A 20,602-nucleotide genomic window follows, 5' to 3' on the forward strand; every position below is an offset into this window, starting at 1 on the left:
TGTTTGGCCATGTAAGCTTCGTAAGTTTTGTTAGTCTTTTCGATGTTTTGATAGGGGTTATTATCACAGTTTCTCGTTTTTATATTTTTGGATAACTAATAGTTATGAGGTTTGCCTACAGAAATTTAAAATAATTTCCCCTGAAAGCTTATTGCTTACTCATCATATTACGGAAAACTTTTTAAACTAAGGTTGCCAGATTGCCCGGATTAAATCGGCCTTGCCCGCATATTTGACACAAAATTTAAGAAAAGTCCGGTCCGACCCGGTTGCCCGGATTTTATTGGAAAAAGTCTGGATTTTGTACGGATTTAATAACTTTATTTATAAGATGTAATAAAAAACTAAAATTGATTTTAAATTGCCAAAAAAAATTTAATGCAAGTGTTATCCAACTTGAATTATTTTTTCTCGAAGAACATGTTAATTTGCTAGAACCGTGGAAAATAACGGCAAAAATCCGTGTAAATAGAAGTCATGTAAGAAAAACTGAGTAAAATTATTCTGCGTTTAAGAAAAACCTTAGCGTACTTTCTATGAACAACTTCGGCTGATACTTAACGTACAAGTTGGACTACACAATTAAGCTTTTTAAAAATTTTCTTAAATGTCCCGCTTTTTTTGGCTGTGTCCCGCTTTTTTTTGAGAAATGTTCCGCTTTTTTCTGAAAGTATCTGGCAAGCCTAACCTAATGCCCGGTGTTTTTCAGGATTTTAGCTAAAAATTCCTGGATTGGCTCGGCCTAGATACGTTCAGAATTAGAAAAAATGGAAAGCATAGAACTTAGAGTATGGGAAAAAACGGGGTTGGACTTCGCCAGAACAGTCCGTCTGGCACCGGTGGCGTAAATTGCTGTTTTAGCACAGTTATCGATTTCAAAATTCTCAACCGTTACACGCCTTTGTTCCAATTTCATGCAAATTGAAACAGGATTTTAAAAAAAATACAACGGACCGATTTTGACGTTTGGGATTCACGGTGCGAAAATTTTAGCCAACGATGATTATTTTCACACATGTTTGGGTAACATTGGGTGTAATAATTGAATCTTTTTGAGATATTAATCGCAGCACACTAGATTGGACCAAGGTTTTAAGAAACACTTTTTTCTCTGACTTTCACAATAACTAGGTGAGGAGTGAACGGAGAGCGTAATGTGTGAGGGTAAAAGTTCAAGACTAAAAACCCTCTTTAAATAAATGTACAACAACAACAACAGCGTAATGTGTTTGTTTAAGATTATTTGCTCAGCTTTTCTGTGGTTTTTGTGTGGCTCCATGAGTTCTGCAGTTACAAAGCCTAATTAGCCAAAATGGGCGAATCGGGAATTTTAAATACAGTAACACCTCCTTTATATACACACACCTTGGATTGAATTGCGCACTCATGACCATGATGAATCTAGATATGGTGGTCTCACTTTGGCAAAAAAGTAAACGAGGGTTGGATGCGGAGGAGGGGGCGAAATGATGGCACTAAAACACGAAGTTTTGCCAATCATGATATTGCTAAGACAAAGATTTCGCCTTGATTTTCGCAAATATAATTCATAGCATCGAAAAAAAAATCTTCCGGCTGAGCTCCGGGCTTGTAAGCAAACCTGGAAGACGTTGGACCTATAAACGACGGTGCCAGCTTTGTCGGTAGCGGTGAGTAACATCAATTATGCATTACTTATGACAAATTTATGCTTATTCAACATTTTTTTCTTCCAAGAGCTGTCTAGAAGCAGCAGAAAGTCATCGAATCGGATGGTAACATGGTGAGGCATTATCCTGCGAGGTTATCCTGCAGAAACATCCGATCTTCATCGAGATGAAAGCGCTGCTTCAGGAGGACCTTGCCACCTCTGTTGCCATCGCTACTCCAGAAGATCCAATCGAGTAATCCGGATCTGATGGGTATCATTTTGGAAAATCAGATGAAAGTTTTGGCACTTTTGAACGAGGGAACCGGTGGCAGTGTCGTAGTGCATGATGTAGCCTCGACTGCCGCTTCGATGGTGAACACCCTGAGTCCGACATTGATGCTATCGATCGGACAAGCAACATCCGGTTCAGGATTATGGTTCTTTGGTGCACTCTTAAAAGATCCTTCCTATTATCACGGTTAATTACAGCTATTTCGGAGCATCCGAAAAGTGCTGAGTGTATTGTAATTAAGGAAATAAACTAAAACCCAATTTGATTTTAAATCTTTTGATCTTTGGTCTACGTCATGCAGAGACATACATAGACTTCTTTTTTCTTTGATTTTGTATCTCAAACACCTGGCATCCCTGGACCTACTTTTTCGTAAACACTTCAGCCAGCTGTCAAAACTTTTTTCAATATGGCTGGACGTGCGATTTGACCATACTAGATTCATCATGCTCATGACCATGATGCCTCTAGATATGGTGGTCTCTCTTTGGCAAAAAGTAGACGAGGGTTGGATGCGGAGGAGGAGCCGAAATTTGACAGCTGGCTGTTCGGCTGGCTGCTGGCTGGCTGGGATGCCAGGTGCTCTGATTTTTTGTAAAACACGAAGTTTTGCCAATCATTAAGCTATTGCTTACACAAAGATTTCGCCTTGATTTTTGCAAATATAATTCATAGAATCGAAACAAAATCTTCCGGCTGAGCTCCGGGCTGGTAAGCAAAGCTGGAAGAAGTTGGACCTATAAACGACGGTGCCAGCTTTGTCGGTAGCGGTCAATAACATTAATTTTGCATTACTTATGACAAATTTATGCTTATTCAACACTTTTTTCTTTCAAGAGCTATCTAGAAGCAGCAGAAAGTCATCGAATCGGATGGCAAGGTCGATGACATAGTGAGTGCGATGCGATGCGAATCAGCGGAAAATTTACGGACGCGGCCTACGCGAACTCGAACGGCGGAACAAATTGACATCTGGTTCGCCGCGTTGAGTATGTCAGGTTTAAGCGATTCACATACATTTTCATCAAATGTGGTTCACCGCATTGAACCGCATTCACCGCATCGCATCGCATCGTATTCACTATGTCATCGGCCTAACATGGCGAGGCGTTACATTCCATCGTCCGAGAAGCGCCCTCCTGCAGGAACATCCGATCTTCATCGAGATGAAAAAGCTGCTTCAGGAGGACCCCTGTCTGTTGCCATCGCTGCTCCAGAAGATCCAATCGAGTAATCCGGATCTGATGGGTAGCATTTGGGAAAATCAGATGAAGTTTTTGGCACTTTTGAATGATGGGACCGATGAGCTGAAATAGGAAAATAGGCGCAACGTTAGGCGCCTGAGCAGCATGACGATAAGTCCGATGAGTGGGTTGGGGAATCAGTTCGATCCACTGCAGACTGTTGATTGTCCGGAATGTATTGAGCCCCTGAAGGATTCTGCAGGTGATGCTGTCAGGGTTCAACACGCAGGAGTGCGTCGAATGAGAAAGAGCAAATAAAACGCAGCTCTTTCGTTCTCGGTTCACGGGCACATTTGATTGCTCGAAATTCTCTCGAGAAATTTGCGACCAAAACGCAGATTGAAAATTTTTGAGCAGAGCAAATTCGCGCGCGCCTGTTCGAGAGCGCGAGCGGTTCGGAAACTGCGTTTGCGTTTTTCTGCCGCGTGCGTGTAGGAACACCGAGCATCTACCGAGAGGACACGGCGGCTCACCGGACGGCGCGCGCGGCTCTCTTTAGCACACGGAGTGTTCGCCGTGTTTTCGTTATTAAGAGCCGACGGAATAATCTGTGCGAATAATTAAATCAATAGATATGGTAAAATAGATAGAAGCAAGCAATAGCCTTGGGAGGAGGGTTATAACAATCCATGTTAGAAGTTTTAAAATACATACTAGTAATAGTAACTAGCACTAGTAACTATGAAAAATTTACCATGCAATAGTAAAATTTCGCAAAATTCGCCCAATTAAACAGCCTAACATAAGGATTGTTAAAATGCATGTTAAAAATATTCTAGCCACTAGTAATAGTTACCAGCACTAGTAACTATGAAAAATTTACCATGAAATAGTAAAATTTCGCGAAAAACGCCAAATCAAAGAACCTTACACAAGGATTGTTAAATTGAATGTTGAAAATATTCTAGCCACTAGTAATAGTTACCAGCACTAGTAACTATGAAAAATTTACCATGCAATAGTAAAATTTCGCGAAAAACGCCAAATTAAAGAACCTCACACAAGGATTGTTAAATTGAATGTTGAAAATATTCTTGCCACTAGTAATAGTTACCAGCACTAGTAACTATGAAAAATTTACCATGCAATAGTAAAATTTCGCGAAAAACGCCAAATCAAAGAACCTTACACAAGGATTGTTAAATTGAATGTTGAAAATATTCTTGCCACTAGTAATAGTTACCAGCACTAGTAACTATGAAAAATTTACCATGCAATAGTAAAATTTCGCGAAAAACGCCAAATCAAAGAACCTTACACAAGGATTGTTAAATTGAATGTTGAAAATATTTTTGCCACTAGTAATAGTTACCAGCACTAGTAACTATGAAAAATTTACCATGAAATAGTAAAATTTCGCGAAAAACGCCAAATTAAAGAACCTTACACAAGGATTGTTAAATTGAATGTTGAAAATATTCTTGCCACTAGTAATAGTTACCAGCACTAGTAACTATGAAAAATTTACCATGCAATAGTAAAATTTCGCGAAAAACGCCAAATGAAAGAGCTTTACACAAGGATTGTTAAAATGAATGTTAAAAATATTCTAGCCACTAGTAATAGTTACCAGCACTAGTAACTATGAAAAATTTACCATGAAATAGTAAAATTTCGCGAAAAACGCCAAATCAAAGAACCTTACACAAGGATTGTTAAATTGAATGTTGAAAATATTCTTGCCACTAGTAATAGTTACCAGCACTAGTAACTATGAAAAATTTACCATGCAATAGTAAAATTTCGCGAAAAACGCCAAATTTAAGAACCTTACACGAGGATTGTTAAATTGAATGTTGAAAATATTCTTGCCACTAGTAATAGTTACCAGCACTAGTAACTATGAAAAATTTACCATGCAATAGTAAAATTTCGCGAAAAACGCCAAATCAAAGAACCTTACACAAGGATTGTTAAATTGAATGTTGAAAATATTCTTGCCACTAGTAATAGTTACCAGCACTAGTAACTATGAAAAATTTACCATGAAATAGTAAAATTTCGCAAAAAACGCCAAATCAAAGAGCTTTACACAAGGATTGTTAAATTGAATGTTGAAAATATTCTTGCCACTAGTAATAGTTACCAGCACTAGTAACTATGAAAAATTTACCATGCAATAGTAAAATTTCGCGAAAAACGCCAAATGAAAGAGCTTTACACAAGGATTGTTAAAATGAATGTTAAAAATATTCTAGTCACTAGTAATAGTTACCAGCACTAGTAACTATGAAAAATTTACCATGAAATAGTAAAATTTCGCGAAAAACGCCAAATCAAAGAGCCTTACACAAGGATTGTTACAATGAATGTTGAAAATATTCTAGCCACTAGTAATAGTTACCAGCACTAGTAACTATGAAAAATTTACCATGAAATAGTAAAATTTCGCAAAAAACGCCAAATCAAAGAACTTTACACAAGGATTGTTAAAATGAATGTTAAAAATATTCTAGCCACTAGTAATAGTTACCAGCACTAGTAACTATGAAAAATTTACCTTGCAATAGTAAAATTTCGCGAAAAACGCCAAATCAAAGAGCTTTACACAAGGATTGTTAAAATGAATGTTGAAAATATTCTAGCCACAAGAAATAGTTACCAGCACTAGTAACTATGAAAAATTCATCATGCAATTGTAAAATTTCGCGTTTTTTGCGAAATTTTACTTTTGTAATTTTTCATAGATACCACTGCTGATAACTACAACTAGTTGCTCGGATATTCCAACATTCATTTCGACATTCTACGCGTAATGCTCTTTGATTTGGCATTTTTCGCGAAATTTTACTCGTTCATGGACAATTTTTCATAGTTACTAGTGCTGGTAACTATAACTAGTGGCGAGAATATTTTTAACATTCATTTTAACAATCCTTTCGAAAAGCTCTTTGATTTGGCGTTTTCAGCGCAATTTTATTTTTTCATGGTAAATTTTTAATAGTTACTAGTGCTGGTAACTATTACTAGTGGCTAGAATATTTTTAACATTCATTTTATCAATCCTTGTGTAAAGCTCTTTCATTTGGCGTTTTTTGCGAAATTTTACTATTGCATGGTAAATTTTTCATAGTTACTAGTGCTGGTAACTATTACTAGTGGCTAGAATATTTTTAACATTCATTTTAACAATCCTTGTGCAAAGCTCTCTGATTTGGCGTTTTTCGCGAAATTTTACTATTTCATGGTAAATTTTTCATAGTTACTAGTGCTGGTAACTATTTCTTGTGGCTAGAATATTTTAACATGCATTTTAACAATCCTTATGTTAAGCTCTTTGATTTGGCGATTTTTGCGAAATTTCACTATTGCATGGTAAATTTTTCATAGTTACTAGTGCTGGTAACTATTTCTTGTGGCTAGAATATTTTTAACATTCACTTTAACAATCCTTGCGTAAAGCTCTTTGATTTGGCGTTTTTCGCGAAATTTTACTATTTCATGGTAAATTTTTCATAGTTACTAGTGCTGGTAACTATTACTAGTGGCAAGAATATTTTTAACATTCATTTTATCAATCCTTGTGTAAAGCTCTTTGATTTGGCGTTTTTCGCGCAAATTTACTTTTCCATGATACATTTTTCATAGTTACTAGTGCTTGTAACTATTACTAGTAGCTAGAATATTTTTAACATTCATTTTAACTAGCCTTGTGTAAGGCTCTTTGATTTGGCGTTTTTCGCGCAAATTTACTTTTCCATGGTAAATTTTTCATAGTTACTAGTGCTGGTAACTATTACTAGTGGCTAGAATATTTTTAACATTCATTTTAACAATCCTTGTGCAAAGCTCTCTTTTTTGGCGTTTTTCGCGAAATTTTACTATTTCATGGTAAATTTTTCATAGTTACTAGTGCTGGTAACTATTTCTTGTGGCTAGAATATTTTAACATGCATTTTAACAATCCTTATGTTAAGCTCTTTGATTTGGCGATTTTTGCGAAATTTCACTATTGCATGGTAAATTTTTCATAGTTACTAGTGCTGGTAACTATTTCTTGTGGCTAGAATATTTTTAACATTCACTTTAACAATCCTTGCGTAAAGCTCTTTGATTTGGCGTTTTTCGCGAAATTTTACTATTTCATGGTAAATTTTTCATAGTTACTAGTGCTGGTAACTATTACTAGTGGCAAGAATATTTTTAACATTCATTTTATCAATCCTTGTGTAAAGCTCTTTGATTTGGCGTTTTTCGCGCAAATTTACTTTTCCATGATAAATTTTTCATAGTTACTAGTGCTGGTAACTATTACTAGTGGCAAGAATATTTTTAACATTCATTTTATCAATCCTTGTGTAAAGCTCTTTGATTTGGCGGTTTTCGCGCAAATTTACTTTTCCATGATAAATTTTTCATAGTTACTAGTGCTTGTAACTATTACTAGTAGCTAGAATATTTTTAACATTAATTTTAACTAGCCTTGTGTAAGGCTCTTTGATTTGGCGTTTTTCGCGCAAATTTACTTTTCCATGGTAAATTTTTCATAGTTACTAGTGCTGGTAACTATTACTAGTGGCTTGAACATTTTTAACATCCTACATTAATTCTTATAACCCTCCGCCAAATCCCATTGCCCGCTTACATATATTTTAACTATCCTGTTGATAAAATCATACACACAGATTTCTCAATCGGCACTGCAAACAGAAACACGAACGAAACACAAGGCCCTCACTCGAGCCCGTGCGCGCCGCCCGGTGAAGAAAAGAGGGCCGCCTCGGACCATTCGGAGAGCCGCCGCGCGCTGCATTGTGGGCCGCTGCGTGCTGTTCTTTGAGCCAAAAGAGAGGCCTCACCCGCCGCTCGATTAGGACGCGCGAGAGCTAGCCGTGCCTGTTTGACTTGGCCGCTCGCGCAGATTTCGGATAGTGCATCTCGTCGACGAGAACGAGGGGAAAAGATTGAGCGCGCGTGTTTTTGTTTCGAGCGAGAGCGCTTCAACGGCCAGACCGCAAACGAAGAAGTGTTTCGCTCGAGAGGAATGGTTTGCGTGTGCCGCGCGCGTCTAAAAGAGTGCGTTTTGTTGAACCCTGGATGCTGTCCAATTGCTAGTCATCCTCAAGTGCAGCAAAGCTCCAGCTCAGCGCTGCTAGTGGGTGGTGGTGAAGGTAGATTAACTGAATATGTTAATATTGAAAAAGGCTTAAGCAGTATTTACATGATGCAACAGTTATTTGAAAAAAAAAATCAAACCATAAAATCGTTTATCATTTAATCATGAAAATTATCAATAGCAGAATTTATAGCATTCCTTTAGCAGAACCGATTTACTTTTATTTTCATCCAACACTTTTCGATTGGAGGGAAACAAAATAGTTCTTTGGATAAGGTAACAAGAATAAGGAACAAGCAACATCCGGCTTAGGGTTTTGGTTGTTTGTTCCACCCTTTAAGATCCTTTCTATCATAACGGTCAATGAAAAGTTTTTCTTTTTCGGAACATACGGATAGACCGAACTGTATTGTAATTTTATTATAAAAAAGTGTTTAGAATACAAATTAATTCATTGAATATACTCATATCATTGCTTTTTTCCCGAAAACTCAATTTAAATATAATAAAATAAACTAAACCCCAGTACAGTTTTGAATCTTTTTATCTTTCGTTTACGATTGGCTTGTGCACATACACACTTTTTTGCCATCTGATTTTTTATCTCTAACACCTGGCATCCCTGGACCCCTTTTTTCGTAAATACTACAGCCAGCTGTCAAAACTTTTTTCAATATGGCGGGATGGCGATTTGGCATATGAGATCACCATACTAGAGGCATCATGCTCATGACTGCGACATGTGCGAACTCGTACATTAGTGCGACCTGTCAAACCATTGTAAAATCTGTCGGAGTTCTACACGCTAACAGCTTTTCAGTCAACCTTTCTACGGATAATTGCGACTGCAAAACATTGCACAAAATCCAATTTTCAATGAAAGAGCTAATATTATTTGGATGTTTTTTTCCCAGCCAGCCTATACGTAATATAAATTAAGAAAGGATGTTAATAAAAACCATACCAAGTATAATAATTCATGTCACACTCTTCTTGACTAAGTATAAATAAATAAATAGGTTTTGGCCTCAACGAATTAGTGAGTCCAGCCAGAAAATAATAGAAACATCCTAATGAACTGAACGTAATAAGTACAACAATGAACTAAAAAAAAAACAAATAAATTAATTACTTAAAAAAAAACAACGAATCGGCCGATTTATGTCCAAAGTTATTTACAATTTGAGTTACAAGAACAATTCATTATCTCAACTAAATTTTACGGTTTTAGAATAAAACATTAACTAAACAGACATGATTCTTAAAAAAAATCTTTAAATTTTTGGATAAAAAAGTTTTCGACATTACTAACAACTAAAAATCACGATAATTTGACTTAAAAATATGTTGTTAAATGTAGAGTTAAATGTTAAAGTAGAATGTTGGTCAACATGTTAAGTCCTTTTGAGTACTTATAATTGATCGATTATATTCATATTTTCGTTGATTTTGAAAAATTGTTGTTGATTTAGTTAAAATTGGGTGTAAATCTTTGGTGGCATTTGATTCAAATTGTATTAATTACAAATAGCGATTTCGTTTATTTTCCACTGACACGAGGGCACACTTTAACCTCATTTACAAACAAAACCGTACCTCGAGACGACGCAGATAATGTATATGCATCGTCCCGATCGACGATTTTGTTTGTTTATGAAGTTTGCTACTGCCTCCGTGCCAGTGGAAAATAACCCAAAACCCTAAAAGTCATGTACTCATCGTTGATCGATTAAAATCGTATTTTCATAGATTTTAAGAAATAAATAAAAAGAAATTTCCAAAAACTTTTTTTCAGAAGTCAAAATTACTCGCGGTTTTGGGGAAAGTTGATCATTGAGTTAAAACCTTTATTTTCAAAATATTGATAATGTAGTTTTGACAAACGAGTGCACAAATTTGTTTAATGAATTCTCCCCTTTTTTCAAAAGGTATCTCGAAAACAAGGCTGGTAAACGAAATGAATATTTGAAATCAGTGCAACCCAAAATGAGTCAGTTTTTAAGGAAAAATGTTTTTTTTTGTTCCAATGAACCTTTTTTTCTCTCACTGTGTAGTCATTTTGGCTTTTTAGTTACTGAAGCCATGGTAGAATTAATAAATTGATGGTTCTGTCAAAAATTACATTCGTACCTAGAATGAACTTTTAGATGTTGGATTGTGTGTAACTCAAACTTATGCGATTTTTCTGATAAAATAAGGTTTTTATTTCTAAATTATTGAGTGCCTTCAATGAAGGTGTATCCAGTACTTTTACAGACGTGTTTTCAAGTACACATCTGTAAAAGCAATGGCATGAGAAGTTGACAACAGTCTTCAGACTAATCCAACTGCCAAAAACACCGTTAATAAATAAATAAATTCAAAAAAAAATTTGCTCTCACACCGGTGGGGAGTGCGTGTTTTAGCCGATTTTAAAATTTTAAATTGTGCTAAGCCTGTCATACCTAAAACCAATATTTACGCCAGTACCGTTGCAGTTGCTCTTACAGTTTAACTGACTGATATTATAATGGATTGAAAAATTTAAATTTGCTGTAAAAACACTTGGGTTAGAAGTGGAATATCTTTTTGAGTAAAGCTGTTCCTCTTTGCTGTATTCTACACAATTAAACTTTGGGGTGATCAAACAATTGGCGATTATACTGGAGATAAAAATATACTTTCGGTTAAAGTTTTTATGTGATTTTTTGTACTTGGTTACTTGGAGACGATAGTTCTAGTAGGAATTCATCTTCATACCAACTAATTTCTCAACAAAACATTTATATAAAAAAAATAAACATATATGAAATGTTTTGACAGTACTTTGTTTTGGGATGTTTTCTCTATCAGTGCTTAAAAATTCATTTTCAAAAAAGTTACACGTGATGGAAGCCACTAAAACAAAATTCATTTTGGACACCCACGTCAAAAATTCAAGTTCAAAAATCGCGATACCGTTGAAAATGGTCGAATCAACCGTGTGCAGCGTTTTCAAACGTTTCTGTGAGATGCATACTATCGATCGGCAGATTCATACAAATCGTTACAGTGGAACTAAGGATCGGAAACTTCATTTGAATGTGTTGAGAACGATCAAGGCAAACCCAGGGCAGTCGGACTATGCCATCGCCAAGAAATTCTATGCCGACTGGTTCACCTTCTGAAGGATCCGTTTGCCTAAGGAATACGATCTTATTAAACAGCCAAACCGGGCATTGAAGCAGAATTTAGTAGCCAAAGGACGTGCCCGGAAGTTATACAACAAGATTCCAACGAAGTACGACGGATGCATCCTAGACTGCCTCAAATTTGTATGGGAAATTTAAAACCTGTGAAATGTCATACGCTTCAGGCTTAAATTGATCCTGGGCCTAGCACAAGATGTCATGCCGAATTTGGGCCAGATCGGACCACGGGAAGGGGTCGCTCAACGAGCCTGAAGTTTGTATGGGATTTTGAGACATTTTGTTCGAGAGGAACATGAAAAACCAGTTTTTCATCAATAACTTTTGTCTCCTTCGACCGATTTCTTTCAAAAATGGGTTTTCTTAAAGCCTAGATTATGACAAATATTTCATCCGAAGGTTTCATTTCAATTAAAGTTAAGATAAAAAAGTTATTAAGCTTCAAAAATTAGCTAACTTTTTTAAGGGTAACATTCATCACTGTTTTAATGAGGCGACTAAATGTCCGACCAGAACACTCAATGTGAAATACATGCCGTTTCGTCAAATAATGACCGATTTTAACCATTGATGATGCGCTCGATTGCAATTTTTGATGTTTTTCTAATATTTGAGTTTGGATGATATTCACTTGATAGTTCGAAAAGAAATAAGGGCGGAAAAATGCTTGGCGATTCAAAAGAAAAATTGCATAACCACAGGGGCTTAGGAACAAGACTAGACGTCTGTGGCTTTACTGTGGACTAGATTCACTTTACACTAATAAATGTGCATTAGCAACTGTAAACATGTTTGAAGCTTGTCACAGTTTTAACACAACAGGGGACGCTTCTGAGTCGACCGATCGTTTTCAAAATATGTAGCCAGAATAACAGCATAGAAAATAAGTACAGACCCCTTTTATTCAAAAAAATTTTACATTCACAGAATTCAATTAAGAAGAAAACTATTTGTTAAATTGAGTGTGAGGTATGTCGATTTTAAACCTTGCCAACAACTGAAACAGATTATTTTTGTGGTGGTTTCGCGAAAGAAATATTCGCTAATCTTTCATTTAATATTTTCACTGACCTATGTGGAGTGGAAAAAACCTAAACCCCTTTAACACTTTTCATTATCCGAACAACCGTTCTCAACAGATATTAGATGGAGACATTTACGAGCTGAGCTGATGCCACCCGAGACACGCATTAATACTCGAACTCGAGCGAACCATAATCCTGACCACAAATAACAATTTTCCTGGGGGCTGTCAGGGCAGTGTAGTCGGGTTCAAAAATTTCCCCAAAGGCTCAGCCAAAAAGCAAACAACTCATGATGTTCTCCTTTTTCTCTCTTTGCTTTTCCACTCATTCAGGCTCATCGATAGAGCGTTTATGTGATATTGCGGCAACGGATCCGGTCGGCTACTCACCCCGGCCAACGCCAATTGACGACAGAGGGCCCATGATTCGGGCGGCCAGGACCCTGCTAAGCTCGGTGACCCGGGTTCTGCTGCTGGCCGACATCGTGGTCGTAAAACAGTTATTATTAGCCAAAGACAGGGTAAGTTTGTAGGTTCTACCGATATGGCATTCAATGAAGATGATGGTGTTGGTGGTGGGAGGAAGTCAATTAGGGTTGTTGGGATTATGGCAGCAAAATGGAAAAACCCCACCCCCTGTGTATCATTGATTAGTTTTATTTTCATCGCTAAATTTTCTTCAATTTTTTTTTCAATCAACAGGTAACTAGAACTTTAGATAGATTAGAATCAGTGGCCAACTTTACAGAATTTGTGAAAGCTTTCTCGGTATTCGGCGCTGAGATGGTGGAACTTGCACATGTGACAGGTAAATTTAATAGCGGGCAAGATTTTTTTTTTTTCAGAAAAGAGTCATCGTTGAAGTTGAAAGTGCAAAAGAGTAAAACTATCACATAAATACATAACAAAATCTTTGAAGGAACGGAAGGAAGTATCCAAGAATATAAAACAACACAATCGAACATCTTACCGAATCAAAGCAATCCAAAGATTCTCTTTAATTCAACCACGGTGCCAGAAATGTTCAGATACCGGTATTTCAAAAATCGAAGACGCTCACTAAAGAAGACAGTAAGTTACTATCGAATTACCGGTATCTGAACTTTTCTTATACCATGGTTGAATTAAAGGGAATCTTTCGATTCCTTTGATTCAGTAGAATTATTCAACCAAGAAGGCTCAAAACACATAATAGAATATTTCAAAATTTTCCTGTTTCATGTTTTAATTTTATAAAATTCGTTTGTGTAGATTTTAAAAGGATTTGTAACTTGGCGTATGGTCCGCGGCTCGATGATATAACATATATTTTCAATAAAGTTTAACTCAGATGCCTTGCTGAAGAAACATACACACATTTTTCATAAATTTTGAAATATTGAGTGGAAAAACATCCATTGAGGATGACAAATTAATTACATATGCTATACAAGTAACATATGAGGCCCTTAGAGTAAGGTTGCTGGAATTTTTTCAGCACGTATCCGAGCCGGACAAATTTAAGCAATTTTTATATAATTACCTGGCAAAATCCGCGCCAATTTCGGGCAAATTTTGTCAAAGCCCAAAAATTACTCAACAAAAATATAAAAAAAAAAAAATTGAAAAAATCTTTCATGATAATTTTAATAAAATTTTCCAAAAAACTTTTGATTAGGAGGCATCAATAAAAACATTTTATTTCACAATTTGTTTTTTTATCGTTTAATTAGCAAAAACAGTGAATAAATCCGGGCAAAATCCGGGAATTTTTCAATGAAAATTTTGTTTAAAGTATCCCGGGAAACACGGTTAAACCGGGCAATCTAACCTTACCTTAGATCTGAAGCTATACATGCATAGAAGCTGTTTTTGAGAAAACGCGTTTTTAAGTTTTCATTTTTCTCAATTTTTATACACTTTTTAAAAAGTTGTAGCTTTCGATCGATCGGAAAGTTTGAAGGAAAAAAAATATAAATTTCACCAAATATAGTTTGAAACATGAAAAATCGTCATGCATTATAATCTCTTAATTGACCAATTTTGCACTTTTATCCCTCTGAAAGCATAACGGCAAACGTAAAAATAGTAAAGTAATGGTTCATACCTCCAAAATTTCGACAAAGCAAAAAAAAAATTACAAATCATAATTTTTATGATGCTTTTATCAAAAATCTATTGATTTTGAAAAGAATATATTTTTCTATTATTGTGAGATAATTTTCTTATTTCACAGATTTGAAACTAAAATTTATAAATTATCCATATTCTTTATTTTTTTTTTAAATTCAAGTACAGAGCTTGATCCAAGGAGATTTTTAAATCTACCAACATTCTGCTTGTTTTATCTCAATGAAAATATTTCAATGCTTATTTTTCCTAAAGTTTGAGCCGTTTATTATAAAGAAATGACAAAAAATGCTCTTTATTCAAATTATCCAAGCATTTTCTAAATTGAGTTTTGATTTAAGCTTTTGAAATAACAGACTTTTTTTTATTCTTATCTGGATAGGGATGACTGAACCACGCTCTGGCATTGGTTTTTATTTAAATCTGATAATTGTTGAATTCTGTTTTATTTTTATTTCTTGATTATTTTTAAGCCGAATTTAATTTAAATTCTAATTATGATGTTAATGTTAATTATGTGGAATTATGATCTATATTATAATGATAATTTTGTGGGATAAAAATCTTCATTGATGTTTTGGCTTCGTCGACTATTCAAATTCTACAGTATAAAATTGTAATTTGAATCATTCCTTCGAATCTATGTGAGATTCTGCTCTTCAATATTGAATTTTGTTTCAGAAAATTTAAATCAATTTATGGTATTATTTTAGATTTTGAATCTTTATCAGAACAAATTTTCAATTCATTTTTAGAATTTAAATGAGATGATGAGAATGAGATTTTCCAATTCAAGTTTTGAATTTTAAATGCCGAAGCTTCTTGCATTTAAATGTTTTTTTTTGTACAATTATTTGAGACTTGAACTCTGAATTGTATTGTTGTGGTTCACAAGTATACTTTAAAAGGCGCTTTTTGATTCCAATTTTGATTTCGACTTTTTCAACAAAAGCTTTATTGTGAAGATGAATATTTAATCAGGGTTAATCTTTTGAGTTTAAATAAACGGTCTGCAGTTTTGTTTTACATTTCGTTAAACTGTTTCAGATCTATTTTTAAATAAAAGGAACAAAATTAGTGCCCCCCCCCCCCCCCTTGAAAAATTGCCCCGGGCTCTCCGACAGTTTAATCTGGCCCTGTGTCTGTCAAAAGTTGCTTTTCATTTCTTCTTTAGTAATAAGCAGCATTTTTGTAGGAGAAGCTACGAGAAAATACCGCACCAAACCTATGTATTGTACAGATCCCAAGCAACCAAAAGTCCCATAAAACAGGTACAAAAACGCTTACTCAGCCCCATCATTGATATGAAGTACGTTCTATGCAGCTCAAAATTTAAGTTCTTATTGATACTTTCAAGTTGCAAAACAGGTCTTAATGATCTTCTATCCGGCTTTCAGCGGCTTATTAATTCAGCTTCCAACAAATCGCAAAATGAGCAAAAAAATCTCTCTCTATCTCAACTGAACCGTTGGCTTCGGTTCATTTAACCTTCTTCTCTTGATTATTTACTGTGTTCTGTATCGGTACCGCCATGATGCCACGTGCTGGATTCCAAACTCGACAAATTGCTCAATTGCTTCTTCCCTACATTTCCTACATACATCGCATCAGAATGGCCACTCAATTACTAAATTACTTATTGAAAAAAAACTTGCCCGGCTTGGGGATTGAACCCCGACCTACGTGGTGAGAATCGAACACGCTACCACAAGACAACGCTTAGATGTTGTTCGGATTAAAACTTAAACTCGAAGTGGTGATTTGATTTTGAAAGCACATCAATGCACTTTTTGTGACTTATCAAATCCCGTATTGAGCACTTTTGTGCCCTTTATGTGACTTACTTAATCCCGTATTGAGCACTTTTGTGCCCTTTATGTGACTTTAGTCCCGTATAACGTACGTATAGATCACTTTTGCAACTTTCAAGTCGTTAATTGGTACATATAGTTCACTAATGGGAATTGGGCAAAACAAGTCACATATAACGTACATATTAATCACTTTTGCAACTTTCAAGTTCATTAATGAGTACATAAAGTTCACTAAAGATAATTGGGCAGTTGATTCTCTTTTGTCAGCCAATATGTTACTTTCAATGCCTTCATTCAAGTAAATATGTGACTTTCGGTTGCTTGGGATGAAAGCTGCGAAACTTTTTAAAAAAAGTTAAAGAAACTCTTGTAAAAACGGTTGGGAATCAGCTCAGTTTTGAGATGAATGTATGTATTGGGATATTGTTTATCGCCGTACTCTAATGTAATTTTATTTCATTGATGTTTTTTGGCAAATTTTAGTATCACAAACTTCATTGACCAATCATTTGAAACACTTGTGATTCTGAAATCCGCAAAAATATCTCATTTATATAAAGTTGCATTAAAGCGTGGCGATAAAAAAAATTCCAATCCATACACTGGCGGTCAAAAGTTTGGGATCACCTCCTTAAAATATGAAAATATGGTCGGCCATATCTCAGCCATCTTATGACATATTACAATTCTTTAGATGGTTATAAAGATCGTGAACAAATACTTCTGTGTTTATTTTGACATAAAGTATAAGTTCAGTTTTATTTACCCAAATTTTGATTGAAGCTCGGACAATTTTCAAAAACTGTACATAAAATTCAAACCTGATCATCTTAGGGTGGGGTTGAGCAAATTTCATAACTCGAGTTGCATTTGAATCCTTTTTCTATACTTATCAAAACACATTTGAATAATTAAGTGCAATAAAAAATCGCATAATAGTCCGACCGTTGAAAAACGTGCAAATTTGTTTTGACTATAATATAGTAGTCTTACTAGTTATTGCAAATCGGTTGGGCTTCTAAATTGCACTTTGTTTGGAAAGCTTAGCTAAATTTTTTTATCATAGATGAATATCACCAGATATACAAATATACCAGATAACAAAAATTAGAGATAAAAAATAAAATATAAAACTCATGCTCTCGTTTTTTCAAATGATTAATAAAGTCGCAGGCCACGTCCTAGTAGGTATTCAATGAGGATAAAGGAAGGAATATAAATGTGATACTCTTTAGGTTAAACTAGCTATCTCTAGGTCTTGCCTACACCAATAATAATCTCGAAATTGTCAAAATTAGAGATATGTAAGTATTACCAGCTATGGAAACCATCTGTATGCCTGCGAATCTACAGTACCGTTCATAATTGTATAGAAATTGGAAGCAAGCACACTGTAACTTCGACTTTGAACTTCCATAACTTTTTACTCTGATGATATTTTTTGATCAAATTTTTGCCGTTAGATAGATTAACTATCACACTATTATATAACCAAATTTGAGCTTCCTGGAGTTTGTGTGGCCTGAGAAACTGTAATTCTATGAAAATCGGACTTTTTGGACTTTTCTCATTCAAACTGCAATATCTCTCAAACTAAGCTACATTTTTAACTAAAATTTTGCACAGTGACTGTTGAAACATAAAACAAGCATGTCTGAAGTTTTCGAAAAGTTCTATCAATGAGATCAAAAGTTACATGAGGTGCAATATTTCAGGCATGGATCTAGAAATGCGATTTCTATAGAATTTTGGACGAATGTTTCCATAGGAAAAATCATATTCCTTTTTTAACAACGAGTAAATCTATTTTAACCGAAAAATCACAACAATATCGCGAGATTCTGAATTCAAAACATTCAAATGGATCATTTATTCCATTTTTTCTTTTCTGCATTGCTTTTGCCAGACATTTTTTGTCTGATTGGTGGAGGAAACGATATTGTTCTCATGAATCGTCCAAAATTCTATAGAAATCGCATTTCAAGGTTCATGCCTGAAATATTGCACCTCGCGTAACTTTTGATCTCATCGATAGAACTTTTCGAAAACTTCAGACATGCTAGCTTGAAAAAAAAAATTCGAAAAAGTCCAATTTTCGTAGAATTACCATTTCTCAGGCCACACAAACTCCAGAAAGCTCAAATTTTGTGAGATAATAGTGTGATAGTTGATCTATCTAACGGCAAAAATTAATCAAAAAATATCATCCGAATAAAAAGTTATGGAAGTTCAAAGTCAAAGTGACAGTGCGCGTGCTTCCAATTTCTATACAATTATGAACGGTACTGTATATTCAAGTATCAAAAGTAGAGGTTATGTTAGTTAAAAAAAGATAGAGATCCATTTTGATGTTTTTCGATCATGTTTTTCAAACACCTCATATGCTCCCAGATATTTCCTATGGAAACTCCTATTTCTATGAGGCATTAAAAACCGTTTAAATATTGAGTAACGATTTGGGGAGAAATTATTACCAATTTTAATTGCATATTATATAAGCACATAAGGTTTGATCATCACTGCACAGTGGCGCAGAACATCAATCTAGCTGTACGAAATTAATAGCGCCCAGGGATGAAGAGATAGACATTTGATGTCTTCAGCAACATTGTTCAGTTTTACAAGGAGCATATTCTAGCATCAAAATTTTTGCCGAGGAGTCCACCGATAGCGAGATAAAAATGCTTACTTTTTTTGTTCTTCAATCTAGAGCTTTGATGTCTTCGACAAAGTTGTTTATCTAATCAAAATACATAATTTTGTTCAATATGTCAAAGTCCTATCACATCACCCTCAGGAGTTACAGTCAAAGTAAAAAAAATCTCTGAAAAAACAGTTTTTTGAACCTGACACGTTGTAGATTGGATAAAATGGTTCGCTGTCTTTGAAACAAAGGTGTAACAAGTCACGATCTACATTTATCTCATACATAATGATGGGTTTAGAAGTTTCTGAAACTCTATAGAAAGCATTTAGTGTATTTTATTGGAAATTTTCGAAGGTTCGTCCATCGAAAAGTGCACATTTTCGCAACACCCCCATTTTTGTGATTATTTTTTATGATAAGCGGAACCATTTCCATCTGAAATTAGCGCGGAAATCGGTGGAACTAGTAGAAATTTGAATGATTGTAAATACACATTTCACTAATCACTAATCACTAATCGTACTGCCACAGCCAGAACTTATGTCTGAGTCCCGAAGAATAAAACAAATTTGTTATTATTCTTTTTGTCTTTCATCATGCTTTTAATTATGTTAACATGAAAACATTAAAATAATTAAAAACATGAAATGGTCGGGCCTACTGTGGAGCAGAGAACGCAGAGACATCAGGAACAAGGAGAAAGAAGAAGCGTGGACCACCAGTACCATACGCTCCGAGGGGCATTACGTTGGAAGCAAATAAGCTAAAAAAGTGCTCCTTATTGATAATGGAACCTATGGAATATGACCCATCCTTCAGCGGTTGCAAATGAGCTATTTTGAACACAGAAATCATAAAACATTACAAATAATCAGTGAGTATTGGAAATTAGTAATTTTATTCATTTTTATTCAACTCATCTGTATTAAATAGATTTCTGTGTTCCCTCATTTCTGGTCGTTGACCAAGGATAAAGCGCCTTTACTCGCTCTTGAAAATAAAGAAGAACAAAATAAAACATTAGTAGACACAGGACCTTTCGAGCCCTTTAAGAGCTCAAAAGGTTTATTTCAAAAATTCTGTCAGATAAAAAAGTATTTGACTAATTGAATTTTCTATAAATTGAACAAGTAAACAGACCTTTCAGAAATAAATTATTGCAGTAATTCAAATTATAATATGTGATGTGGTTATGTTATTAAATTGTGAATTTTCAAAATAAATGAGTAGCTGCTAGGATCGTTTATTGATAATGCGCTTTATCAAATATAATAACACAATGTAAATTCAAACAATTATGAACTTAAATGAAACAGTTGGCATGTTTACCCATAATGATGAAAATAATAGTTAAAGCTGAATAATGATAAATTCAGATTATGTGAAATGAATTTTGTATTATGATTATAATGCGTTGAATCTTCATATCATCGTATGAAATTATAAAAGATTAATAATTCTAATTTTTTTCCTGAATTTTTACCGTTGAACTGTGTCGTGTAAAGGAAGCATAACACCACGTTGAAATTGAAATAAAACCAGTCAAGAGCGAATATGGAAAAGTTAAATTGGAAGTTCCTCACCAAATGCTCCAAGGCAAAGCTTGCTGTGATGATGTT

General features: G+C 34.9%; 1 protein-coding gene across 13 annotated transcripts in view; it reads left to right on the top strand.

Moving 5' to 3' along the window:
- LOC129744119 (alpha-catulin) overlaps window positions 1-20,602 on the top strand; it is a 458,959-nt gene that overhangs the window by 356,145 nt on the left and 82,212 nt on the right. For all 13 annotated transcript variants that reach the window (XR_008736821.1, XR_008736818.1, XR_008736820.1 and 10 more), the window contains 2 exons: window positions 12,747-12,934; window positions 13,116-13,221. Coding sequence is in view for 9 of the 13 variants with exons in the window: in XM_055736506.1 (XP_055592481.1) it covers window positions 12,747-12,934; window positions 13,116-13,221 (294 nt within the window). In the remaining 4 variants the exon portion in view is untranslated. The remainder of the gene's footprint in view (window positions 1-12,746; window positions 12,935-13,115; window positions 13,222-20,602) is intronic.

This window comes from Uranotaenia lowii, chromosome 2, assembly GCF_029784155.1.
Source record: "Uranotaenia lowii strain MFRU-FL chromosome 2, ASM2978415v1, whole genome shotgun sequence".
NCBI lineage: Eukaryota > Metazoa > Arthropoda > Insecta > Diptera > Culicidae > Uranotaenia > Uranotaenia lowii.